Genomic DNA, 12,343 nt, shown 5'->3' with positions numbered 1-12,343 from the left:
TGTACTTTGAGTCTCTTTTGAGCCAGTTTAAATTGTATTCAATGTCTATGGATAACCTGTGAGCTTAAGTTGTAAGATAAAACTCACAGTATATTATTAGGGTTTAGGGTTCAACAGGTGAGCTTAAGTTGTACTTTCCTAGGTACTGCATGTATATTATCTTAGTAACAACAGGTGGTCTTTTGTGGACGAGAGAGAACATTGAGGAATTACAAAATCTTCTTAGTGAATTAAGCTTGCTTCAGCTCTGTTTGTCATCCCTCTCATTTTCTTTGTTAAGCCTTGGTTTTTTATTAGACATAAGAAAAAATGCTTTTATATGTTGATGTCGTAGTCAGTCTTCAGCCACACTCTGTTTTTAGAATTCATTTATGTTACTAGTGGAGTGCTGCTGTATTTTACATTTCGTTCCTGTAATGTTTGGATGTTTAGCTTGAGTATTCTAGCTTATCCAGTAGATAACTTGTCCCCTGTTTTGTAATGTTTTTGTTTCCTCTAATGAAAGCAGGTTTTACTTATCTTGAACTGCAGAAGCCTACTTTTTGACATAGGTGGCATGGCAAAAACTCGCGCATCCGCATTTCCTTCCCCATTGGCATGCTGTCTCATCTTTTCTATTCTGTTACCAGCTTGAAGCTTGTGTAGATATGTTATGTGTTGGCGTGACTTGTGGATATTGACTTACTTTCCTTACACACCAAGGATTCCTATTTTATTTGTAATTGATTTACTTTAATTCCTGATTTCCTACTGTAAATAGATTTAGGAATTTATTATTTACTTGCCCATTCAGGTTTTGTTGTATTATAAATATGACCTCCTACAAGGAGAAGAATACATAGAAAATTCCCACAAACAAATATTCTCTCATAGTTTTCATATTTTAGCATGGTATCAGAGCGGCGATCTTGGAATTGCTGACTCTAGTTTCAAACCCCCGCTGCCGCTATGGGGTTGATGATTTTTTCAACCCTCATAGAGGTAGCACCACCGACTCCTTCTCTCCTTCTCAACCAACCATACAGGTTGAGTGCCCAAATGGCTCAGGCTCCTACAGATGCACTTGGGCCCCGGGTTTGATCTGAATCGGGATGCTATTTTGATGACCCGAACCCGATTCGAATCGGGATCTATTTTGATGACCCCAACCCGACCTCGACTATGGCGGCGACGACCCGGCCCGACCCGACTCAAGGCGACCTCGACCCCAACTCCGATGATGACCATAACCCGAATTTGTCTATGATTGGACCTCGATCCCGATTTCGACTCGACTCGGCCAGACTCGGGCTCGAGATCCGATCCGAATTCCTACTCTACTATCCTATGCATCTTCCATGCACAGATTATGACTTCTCGACTAACGACACCGACCCATGGACTAGATTGCGCATATTGTGGTTGTAACACCCCGACCCCATTTATTTCCTATTTTAATTTAATTAAGAGAAAATATTAATTTACTCTTGGGTTAAGGGTAATTTTGGTCACTTTCGTATCCGGGAAGGTTTTGGGGCCATGAGTGGTCAGCTGCGTAGGTGACTTGAGACGAAACCGTAGACAGTGGTATGCTTGAATTGGAGATTTAACGAAGTTTTGCGGTCAAAACTTGTTCGGTGGCGAGCTGTAATTATTTCAAGTAAGTTTGGGGTAAAATCAGATTTTTCACATTTACCCCTCACTTTCTCTCTCTTCCTCCCGCGTCTTCTTCTTCTCCTTGCGATTTTTCCTCATTCCCGTCACTGTTCACCGGTCGGAAAATTCCTCCACCGCCACCTTCGACCATCCGTCCGACGAGACCGGTCCGTTCGAACCGCGACCTCTCCCTCTCTCTTCCCGGCCAGACCGAAACCTTCGGGACTCGCGGAAATTGCAGCGTGGCGGAATTGACTGGAACTTCCAGCCGCTCGATCTCTCTCCTCCAGCCACCATTTCCGACGGGTAAGGTGAGGTTTCTCATCCATTTTATGTGTTCTAGCTGGCTGTGGGATAGGTTTTGATAGATTTGTAGGTTAAATTCTTGAATTGGAAACTTAGGTTTTGGCCGGATTTCAATTTGAAATTCCGGCCACTTGCCGTCCGAATTGGACGTTGCCGTAGTTGGAAAAGTTGCTCCATTCTTCGAGTAGTATCTAGGATTGGAAGGGTGAACGTTGGTTTGGAGATTTTCCGTCGCCGGAAATCTCTCTACACACCCGCGCGCTGCCGGCGCGTGTGGCGGCGCGTGGGCAAGGTGGGTGAAGTTGTTTTTCGTCCTGATGAGATCCTTAGGTTGTTACGAGTGCGTAGGATTTCGCGGATCTCAATTTGGATATCGTTTGACTATCGAACGGATTTCGCATATTGTGCGTTATCCGGGTTCGATAAGTTTTAACCGTTGGATCGTTTCCAAATTGAATTATGTTGATCTAGGTACTCTTAGAAACCTGTAGGAATTCGCGGATCGTGAATCGGAGCCCCGGATGTTCCGATTCAATAATGTGAAGTTTAGGAAAATCGCGATCACCGTGCGATTGGGAAGCGAATTCCAATCTGTAACCAGACCTTAGGATGTTCCTTTGGACGTGAGCGCATCGGGAACTTGGGGATTTAAGTATTTCCTTTCGTGAATTTCCGTTTTGGAAGTACGTGATGTTAATCAAGGATTTGTATCTTGGAATAGGTACTTCGGTTGATCACTCGCAGCAGGCGGGACCCTCACGGGGCCGGGCAGCTTGGGATTACTTGTGAGTGGACTTTGTTTTAAGCATATGCATGGTTTTTATTTATGGAAGTTTTGTGCATATATTTTAAATGGTGACTTTGATTTAATAGGCTTTTGGTTGGTGGTTTTGAATATGTTTATATATCTTGGCTATATATTTTGAGTATAGACATATATATTTGAGTATGATGATTATGTTGATATGGATTTTGGGATGGCTATCTATATTGTCTATGTATAGAGTATGAGAGGTTGTTGTGGTGAGATTGTGGAAAGATGTGAAATTGAGGGATGGTTGTGAGATGTATGAGTATGGTAGGTGAGTACCATTCCCTAGTTACTAGGCTTCCCACACACGTCGTTGGCAGTGCCGGTGGGGTGGGAAGGCCATGAGATTACGGGTCTCACACATGTCATTGGCGTGCGGTGTGTGAGACACTTTCCATACGTGTCGTTGGCGAGTGCCGGTGTATGGGAAGAGTATGTATATTGCTTGAGTATCATCACACACGTCGTTGGCGTGCCGGTGGGGTGATGATACTGTCTGCGCGCGTAGGACTTGCTATGAGATTTGTGAGCTACACGTGTCGTTGGCGTGCCGGCGTGTGAGCTATGGAGTTCCGTCCCCCGGTTGGACTACTCATCCCGGACGCGGGTTAGTGTTCGAAAATCCTGCGTACCAGCTAACAATCCCCCGGTTGGATTGTCTCCCCGGTACATTAGTATGAGAGGAGTATATATTATATTAAGTCCTAGCTATATATATATATATATTTATATATGGGTATTTACGGGTTAATGAGAGTTATATATATCATTGGGAAATGAGTTGTGGACTTGAGATGTGGAGATGTTTTGGACTTTGGGATTTTGTGTTTGAGTTTTTGGTTTCTGAATTGTGAAACTGCATGCTAGAGCATTATTTTTACATGGTGGGGTTACTATGTTGATTTAAAGTGAAACTTTATTTCTGTCCACTCACATATTTCTGTTTTGCGCCCCCCAGACAGTAATTGCTTTGAGCGTTTGAGCAAGTCACGAGCTCGAACTTGTCGTTAGTTGTTAGGTCTGTATAAATTCTTTCTACTCCCCTGTTTGTTGTAAACAAATTCTGTAGACGCTCTGTTACTGCCCATGTTAGGCTATTACTTGAGGCCGGAGGCCATTTTTGTGTTGGATTGTTGTATGTTAAAAGCATGCTGGCAGTTGGGATATATTATGATGTAAATTATGCAGGTTGATTATTGTTGGGTTTGAGCACTTTACAGGGGAGACTCTGCCAAATTTTTGGTAGGATGTCTTGGATTTTTAGTAAGTGGGTCCGGCATCAGTGTGATGTCGGCATTAAAAGTCCGCCCGGTTTGAAATTCGGGCGGGTCACATCGGTGGTGATCCAAGACACACTCGTGAGACTTGTTTTAAATTGCATGGCTACCCCGATTGGTGGGCTACTCTTAAAGATCGAGGACAATGCAATACGACCGATAATGGTACTGGTTATGGATTCCATACTTCCTATAAGATTGATTCCGGAGTTGGATAATTGATTCGGTGCAATTGATCATATGACGTTTGATCGATGATTTTCTGAATACTACACAGCCTCAGCGAACTTTGTATTGCAAATGCCAATGGCGTTACTTATCTGTGAGTGACATTGCACTCTCATCCTCTCTCACACTGTCTAATACTTTACTTGTTCCATCTTTATCCACTAAATTGTTGTCCATTAGTCAGACTTCTTGAACAATTGAATTGTTGTGTACTCATTTACCCGAGTTTTTGTTTGCTTGGATATTCACACTAAGGAGATTCTTGGTCGTGGTACTAAGAGAGGCTATATTATGTCGATAACTTCAGTCTGGCATGGCTAACAGTGTGACGCATCCCTCGATAGCAAACAAAAGCAAATTTGGTTGTGGCACCTTCGATTGGGACATCCGTCTTTTAGTTATATGAAGCATCTTATACCAGATTTATTCTCGGGTTTCAAGGACTCCGACTTCACATGTGATACTTGTATTTTGGCTAAGAGTCACCGTGTGCCCTACCCGTTGAGTACGAACAAATGTACTACTCCATTTCGTTAATTCACTCGATGTCAGGGACCTTCACCTATCACTGCTCCTTACGGTGTTCGATGGTTTGTCACATTCATAGATGATCATTACGGATGACATGGCTTTATTTGAAGAATAAAAGCGAAGTGTTTTCGTTTTCGGTCATTCCACAAGCGGTGAAAGCTTCGGTTTAATGCTCAAATCCAGATTCTTCGCTCCGACAATGGTGGAGAATTTGTCAATCATGACTTTCAGGACTTACTTCCAACAACATGGCATTATCCATGAGACGACTTGTCCTCGACACCGCAACAAAATGGTTTTGCTTTGAGCGAAAGAATCGACATCTTCTTGAAACCGCCCGAGCACGCTAATTGGCGCTCATGCTCGCCGCCATCACTGGGATGATGCTATTGTCACTGCAGTTCACCTAATCAACCGCATGCCTTCTGGTGTATTGACTTTTAAAACTCCCTTACAGGTGCTTGCGCAACACGACCTTTGCCCTCTGTTTTGGTACTCACAACCCGAATCTTTGGATGTGTGGCTTTCGTTCATCTCCACAAAAATCAACGTAGCAAACTTGATCCATGTGCGCTTCGTTGTGTTTTTGTGGGTTATGCCACTCATTAGAAAGGCTACCGTTGTTATCACCCTCTTACCCGACGTACCTATGTCACTTTGGATGTGACCTTTCTGGAATCTAAGCTGTTCTTCCATGACCCATCATCCAATTCTACGCTTGGAGGGAGATCTGAAATGAAGAGCGGAATGGAGCAACTTGGAAAGCGAAGAAATTCTCCTATGTCAGAAATGATTGATCATCCAGTCTGGAGCACATGATTACTCTCCCGGCGACCAATCGCCCATTCATAGCGATCAATTACGACTCACTGATCCATACGAAGATATTTCGATCCGAGTCTCACAATGTCTGAGAACAACAAGATGAAGACCCCCTCTAACTCAACGGTACCAGCAGATCAATCTCCTGACGAGTATCCTTGAGGTAACTACTCCTACTAGACTTGTGCATTTAGAGGATAAAACTATTGGATATCAATTACCTTTCAGGCAAAATCGTGGAAAGCCACCAAACCGCTATTCACCTGATATTGGCAAGACATCCAAGTATCCAATTGCAAATCATGTATCTACTGAGAAGTCTGAACCACTCAAGGCTTTTGTGCATCAGTTGTCTGCTATCCATATTCCAACCAAGGTCTCTGAAGCATTGAAAGATCCTAAGTGGGTCCAAGCTATAAAAGAGGAGATGAAAGCTCTTGAGAAAAATCAGACTTGGACATTGGAGACTATACCACCAGGAAAAAAGACTATCGGATGTAGATGAGTGTTTACTATAACACACAATGTAGATGGATCTATCGAGCGATACAAGGCAAGACTTGTGGCAAAAGGGTACACACAGACCTATGGTATAGACTATGAAGAAACCTTTGCTCCAGTTGCAAAGTTAAACACCGTCAGAGTCTTATTGTCCCTTGCAGCTAATTTGGATTGGCCATTACACCAGTTTGATGTGAAGAATGCTTTTCTACATGGCGAACTCACGGAGGAGGTGTACATGGACATTCCTCCTGGTTATAATACTACTAAGACTGGAACAGTTTGCAGGCTACGAAAAGCATTGTATGGGTTGAAACAGTCACCACATGCATAGTTTGGGCCAGTTCACCATGGCAATGAAGAACAATGGTTTCAAGTGCAACTCAGATCATACTTTGTTCTTGAAACATCGGAAAGGGAAGGTAACAACATTAATAATTTATGTTGATGATATGATTATTACTGGGAATGATAAACAGAAAATATCACAGCTACAAGACTATCTGGCTCAGAGTTTGAGATGAAGGATCTAGGTGGACTCAAGTATTTCTTAGGAATTGAGGTGGCTCGATCGCAGCAAGGCATATTTCTCTCTCAAAGGAAATATGTCTTGGACTTGTTGACAGACACAGGAATGCTAGATTGCAAACCTGCGGACACTCCTATTGTTCAGAATCATCATCTTGGAGAATATCCGAATCAAGTTCCAACTAACAAAGAAAGATACCAAAGGTTAGTGGGAAGATTGATCTATTTGTCACATACTCGACCAGAGATTGCTTATGCAGTGAGCGTTGTCAATCAATTTATGCACTCTCCAAGTGAAGACCACATGAATGCAGTTCTTCGGATACTTAGATATTTGAAGTCTGCACCTGGAATGTAACACCCCGACTCCAATTATTTCCTATTTTAATTAAATTAAGAGAAATTATTAATTTACTCTTGGGTTAAGGGTAATTTTGGTCAATTTCTTATCCGAGAAGATTTTGGGACCACGAGTGGTTTGGTTGCGTAGGTGGTACTGAGACAAAACCATAGACAGTGTAGGCTTAAATCAGAGATTTAACGAAATTTTGGCGATCAAAACAAGTTCGGTGGTGGAACCGTAATTATTTTGAAGGGTTTAGTAAAAATCAGAATTTTCATTTTTACCTCACTCTCTCTCTCTCTCTCCGTGTACGCTCTCTCTCTCTTCGTTTCTCTCCCGACTCTCTCTTTCTCTCTCTTGATTCTCTCGGCTCGAACGGAAAGGCGGCACCGGTCCCATTTGGTTCGTGTGAAGCCCGATCACAACCCACCCCATTTCCTGTCGGAAAACCCGATTCCGGTAAGCGGGTTGGTGGTTTTCTCCGGTTTTCACGCCACGGCGCAGCGATTCCGGCCAGTTTTTCCGTCGAGTTTGGTATGTTTTCGAACCCTCTCAGTATGCTTTAGCTGATTTTGGAGTAGGTTTGGATCGATTTTGAAGTTTGGAAGTTGATTTTGAAACCTAGGTTTTGGCCGGTTTTCAATGTGAAATTCCGGCCACTTGCCGTCCGAATTGGACTTGGCCGTAGTTGAAAAAGATGCTCCATTCGTCGAGTAGTATCTAGGATTGGAAGGGTGGCTCGTGATTTGGAGATTTTCCGTCGCCGGAAATTTCTCTACACACCCACGCGCTGCCGGCCGTGTGGCGGCGCGTGGGCAAGGCTGGTGAAGTTGCTTTTGTCTTGATGAGATCCTTAGGTTGTCACGAGTGCGTAGGATTTTGCGGATCTCAATTTGGATGTCGTTTGACTATCGAACGGATTTCGCATATTGTGCGTTATCCGGGTTCGATAAGTTTTAACCGTTGGATCGTTTCCAAACTGAAGTATGTCGATCTAGGTACTCTTAGAAACCTATAGGAATTTGCGGATCGTGAATCTGAGCCCCGGATGTTCCGATTCAATAATTTGAAGTTTAGGAAAATCGCGATTACCGTACGATTGGGAAGCGATTCCCAAACCTGTAGGACCTTAGGATATTCCTTTGGACGTACACGCACCGGGAACTTGGGGATTTAAGTATTTCCTTTTCTGAATTTCCGTTTTGAAGTGCGTTATATTAATCAAGGGTTCGTATATCGAAATAGGTACTTCGGTCGACCATTCGCAGCAGGCAGGACCCTCTCGGGGCCGGGCAGCTTGGGATTATTTGTGAGTGGACTTTGTTTTAAGCATATGCATGGTTTTATTGATAAAAGACTTGTGCATATATTTTAAATGGTGATTTTGATTTAATAATTATTGGGTTGATGGATTTGAATATTCTTATGCGTATTGGCTATATATTTTGAGTATGGATATGTATTTGAGTATGATGAATATGTTGATATGGATTTTGGGATTGATTATCTATATTGTCTATGTATAGAGTATGAGAGGTTGTTGTGGTGAGATTGTGGAAAGATATGAGTTAGAGGGATGGTTGTGAGATGTATGAGTATGTTAGGTGAGTACCGTTCCCTAGTTACTAGGCTTCCCACACACGTCGTTGGCAGTGCCGGTGGGGTGGGAAGGCCATGAGATTGCGGGTCTCACACATGTCGTTGGCGGTGCGGTGTGTGAGACACTTTCCATACGTGTCGTTGGCAGTGCGCGTATGGGAAGAGTATGTATATTGCTTAGTATCATCACACACATCGTTGGCGATCTTGGTGGGGTGATGATACTGTCTGCGCGTAGGACTTGTTATGAGATTTGTGAGCTACACGTGTCGTTGGCGGTGCCAGCGTGTGAGCTCTGGAGTTCCGTCCCGGTTGGACTACTCATCCACAGGACGCGGGTTAGTGTTCGAAATCCTGCGTACCAGCTAACAATCCCGGTTGGATTGTTTCCCCGGTACATTAGTATGGAGAGAAGTATATTTTATATTATATATATATATATTTATAGTTATATGTATATATATATATATATATGTGTGTGTGGTTACGGGTGGATGAGAGTTGCATATCTTTGGGAAATGAGTTGTGGATTTGAGATGTGGAGATGTATTGGATTTTGGGATATTGCGTCATGAGTTTTTGGTTTCTGAATTGTGAAACTGCATGCTAGAGCATTATTTTTACATGGTGGGGTTATTATGTTGATTTAAAGTGCAAACGTTATTTTTGTCCACTCACATATTTCTGTTTCGCCCCCAGTGATGAGTTGCTTTTAGGCGTTGAGCAGTTGCGAGCTCCAAACTTTTCATCAGTTGTTAGGGTCTATGTAAATTCCTTCTACTCAACTGTTTGCTGTAAACAAATTCTGTAGATGCTCTGTTATCGCCCATGTTAGGTTGCTACTTGAGGCCGGATGCCATTTTATGTTGGATTGTTGTATGTTAAAAGCATGCTGGCAGTTGGAATATATCTATTATGTAAATTATGCAGGTTGAATATTGTTGGGTTTGAGCACTTTACAGGGGAGACTCTGCCAAAATTTTGGTAGGATGTCTTGGATTTTTAGTAGTGGGCCCGGCATCGGTGTGATGTCGGCACCAAGACGGTCCGCCTCGGTTTGGGGAAATTCAGGCGGGTCTGTCATGGAAAAAGACTTATGTTCTCAAAGCATGGTCATCTAAATATTGATGGTTATTCAGATGCAGATTGGGCAGGTAATGTAACAGATAGAAAATCCACATCGGGTTACTTCACATTCGTGGGAGGTAATTTGGTGACATGGAGGAGCAAGAAACAGAATGTAGTAGCTTTATCCAGGTGCAAGCCGAGTTTAGAGGCATGACTAAAGGGATTTGTGAACTTCTTTGGTTAAGAAAGTTGCTTACTGAACTTGGGTATAAACCTACATCTACAATGAATCTCTTTTGTGACAACAAGGCTGCTATAGCCATTGCACAGAATCGATTCAGCATGATCGTACTAAACATGTTGAGGTGGATCGACACTTCATCAAACAGAGGCTTGAGGCTAAAGTGTTTCAGTTTCCTTTTGTGAAATCCGATGATCAATTGGCAAATATTTTGATAAAGGCGATTTCCAGTAAAGCATTCCACAATTCATTGGATCAGTTGGGCATTGGCGACATCTATGCACCAACATGAGGGGGAGTGTTGGCGTGACTTGTGGATATTGACTTACTTTCCTTACACACCAAGGATTCCTATTTTATTTGTAATTGATTTACTTTAATTCCTGATTTCCTACTGTAAATAAATTTAGGAATTTATTATTTACTTGCCCATTCAGGTTTTGTTGTATTATAAATATGACCTCCTACAAGGAGAAGAATACATAGAAAATTCACACAAACAAATATTCTCTCATACAATTTTTCAAAAGTGATCATTCATCCGTTTCTTTTTCAACAATGGACGAATGTATACTAATCGTCTGGTCCATCTGCTGCTTCACTCCCTAGTAGCTTCATCTCCTGTCCTTTGCTTTATTTCTGTTGATGAATTTTTTTTTCTGGGTTATTTATTTTCATTTCCTGCCCATTGCTTCATTTCTGTTTGGATTCTTAATTAAATCTATCCTGGACTTGAACAAGGGTTAGGTTAGCTGTATAATTTGCGGTTTTATATACACAACTGTCTACATTGATTAAAACCAGCATTATTCTAAGGTTCATTTAGAATGTATTATCCCCAAAATTATAAAGTATACTCCTGTTACAATTAATTTGTTGATTCTAATTTGGACTTGTAGGAACAGACCAAACATGTTCATACGTGGCATTGCTCAAGTCATCATCATTTGGGACAGAGAATCAGCCTTCAAATAATGTCTGCTGAGTCAATGAACCTTTCTAGATATCTCAAGTGTAATGGAAATTGATGAGTTACAAAGGATTTGTAAACATTTTCTACTGGAGGCTAGAAATGCTTCTCATAAGTGGCTGTGTTGCAATTATTTTGTAGGATCAAAGACTCTGCAAAGAGGTAACAAAGTCATCATCAAGTAACTTTGCTCTTCGAACTTTTTATTTTTATTTTTAAATATCAGTAATAACTGGGAAAGCTTGCATCTCCTTAAATTGCTCATTCTTACATCTTTTATAGTTTGTCGATCTTGGGCAAGTGGAGAGAGAGCCCTCAAGTAATACACAGCAGCCATTTTCTGTGAGCTGATTTGATAAAGAGAAATGGTATGCTTTCTTGTCTTAAGCGGTGTGTTCTGCAATTATTTGAAACAAAGGGAGCCGCACTTCAAGTTCGAGAAAAAAAAGAAACTTGAACATGTAAATGAGAGAAATTTTTTTAATAAAATATATTATATATTGTATATGCTGTTAATGAGTTATTATGGTGCTTGCTACTAGTTGGAAATTTGTGTAGTTATCTAACTATGATCAAATATAGATGAAAAATAAAATAAATTTGAGAGCATCTTCCTCTCCCTTGCTTTGCTCACACTACAACAAAAAGTGACAAAGACGACCAAAAAAAAACGACGGTCTAAGGGAAAACCGTTGTTTTTTTTTAAAAGACCGTGGTTCTAGAACTACCGTGTAATAACACCTTAGACACCTAAAAAATGGAGATTCCAATGGTTGTTCCTAAAAAACGACACACCTAATTAAAAAACTGACGTCTTATTGAAATAGGATTTCCGCAGAGTAAAATCTAAGCCAACAAAGAACGGTAGAAGTTATGAATAGACCGACGTAGAAAGTAAAGATGACGATGTCAAAAAAAGCTGCCGTTTTTACTCAGAAATTAACACGACCAAGTTTTCGTATAAGGCGCCGTATAATTACAAATAAATCCACGGCGATATAATACAAAATACAGCCGTATTAAATTAAGGTACAACTACGGCAAAGATAAATATATCGACGTCTTTCTAGTTATACGACGGTATCTTTAACTCTCATCACGTTGGGGTTTTTCATTTAACGACGTATTATAAAATTTAACGTTGTATTTATTCACTTTATACATCATACCTTATATTTAAACCGTTGTCTTAATAAGAATTTTTTTAACAATTTATTTCTTGGATTTTGTTGTCCTACGTCGGTAGATCAACTTAATGACAAGAATTGAAATAACCACGACTGTTTATATAGAAAACCGCCGATATAATTAGATTTTTCTGAGATCCCAAGGGTTACGAAATCTTACCAGATGGAACTCTGTTCCTCATCATAATCTACCTAAAAGACAATATTTTAGAGGTTAACGATGTATGTGTATTTGTCTCTTTGAGATACACAAACGCACATACACATTAAAATCCAAAAAATTGCCTCTGAAATTT

The 12,343-nt window shown here is 41.2% G+C and overlaps 2 protein-coding genes and 1 pseudogene across 5 annotated transcripts in view; all 3 read left to right on the top strand.

Annotated features, from left to right (window-relative positions):
* The window catches only part of LOC103330905 (ubiquitin carboxyl-terminal hydrolase 8-like), a 48,114-nt gene extending 45,424 nt beyond the window's left edge, over positions 1–2,690 (top strand). The window contains exon 3 of the mRNA XM_089051902.1: positions 2,663–2,690. Coding sequence (XP_088908028.1) covers positions 2,663–2,675 — 13 coding nt within the window. The 3' untranslated portion in view covers positions 2,676–2,690. The remainder of the gene's footprint in view (positions 1–2,662) is intronic.
* The window catches only part of LOC148916580 (putative disease resistance protein At3g14460), a 63,346-nt gene that overhangs the window by 28,225 nt on the left and 22,778 nt on the right, over positions 1–12,343 (top strand). The window lies entirely within an intron of this gene.
* The window catches only part of LOC148916578 (putative disease resistance RPP13-like protein 1 pseudogene), a 46,281-nt pseudogene that overhangs the window by 11,160 nt on the left and 22,778 nt on the right, over positions 1–12,343 (top strand). The window lies entirely within an intron of this gene.

The sequence above is a fragment of the Prunus mume genome, linkage group LG5, assembly GCF_029339155.1.
Source record: "Prunus mume cultivar Tortuosa linkage group LG5, ASM2933915v1, whole genome shotgun sequence".
NCBI lineage: Eukaryota > Viridiplantae > Streptophyta > Magnoliopsida > Rosales > Rosaceae > Prunus > Prunus mume.
This window is presented reverse-complemented; position numbering and strand designations above follow the sequence as displayed.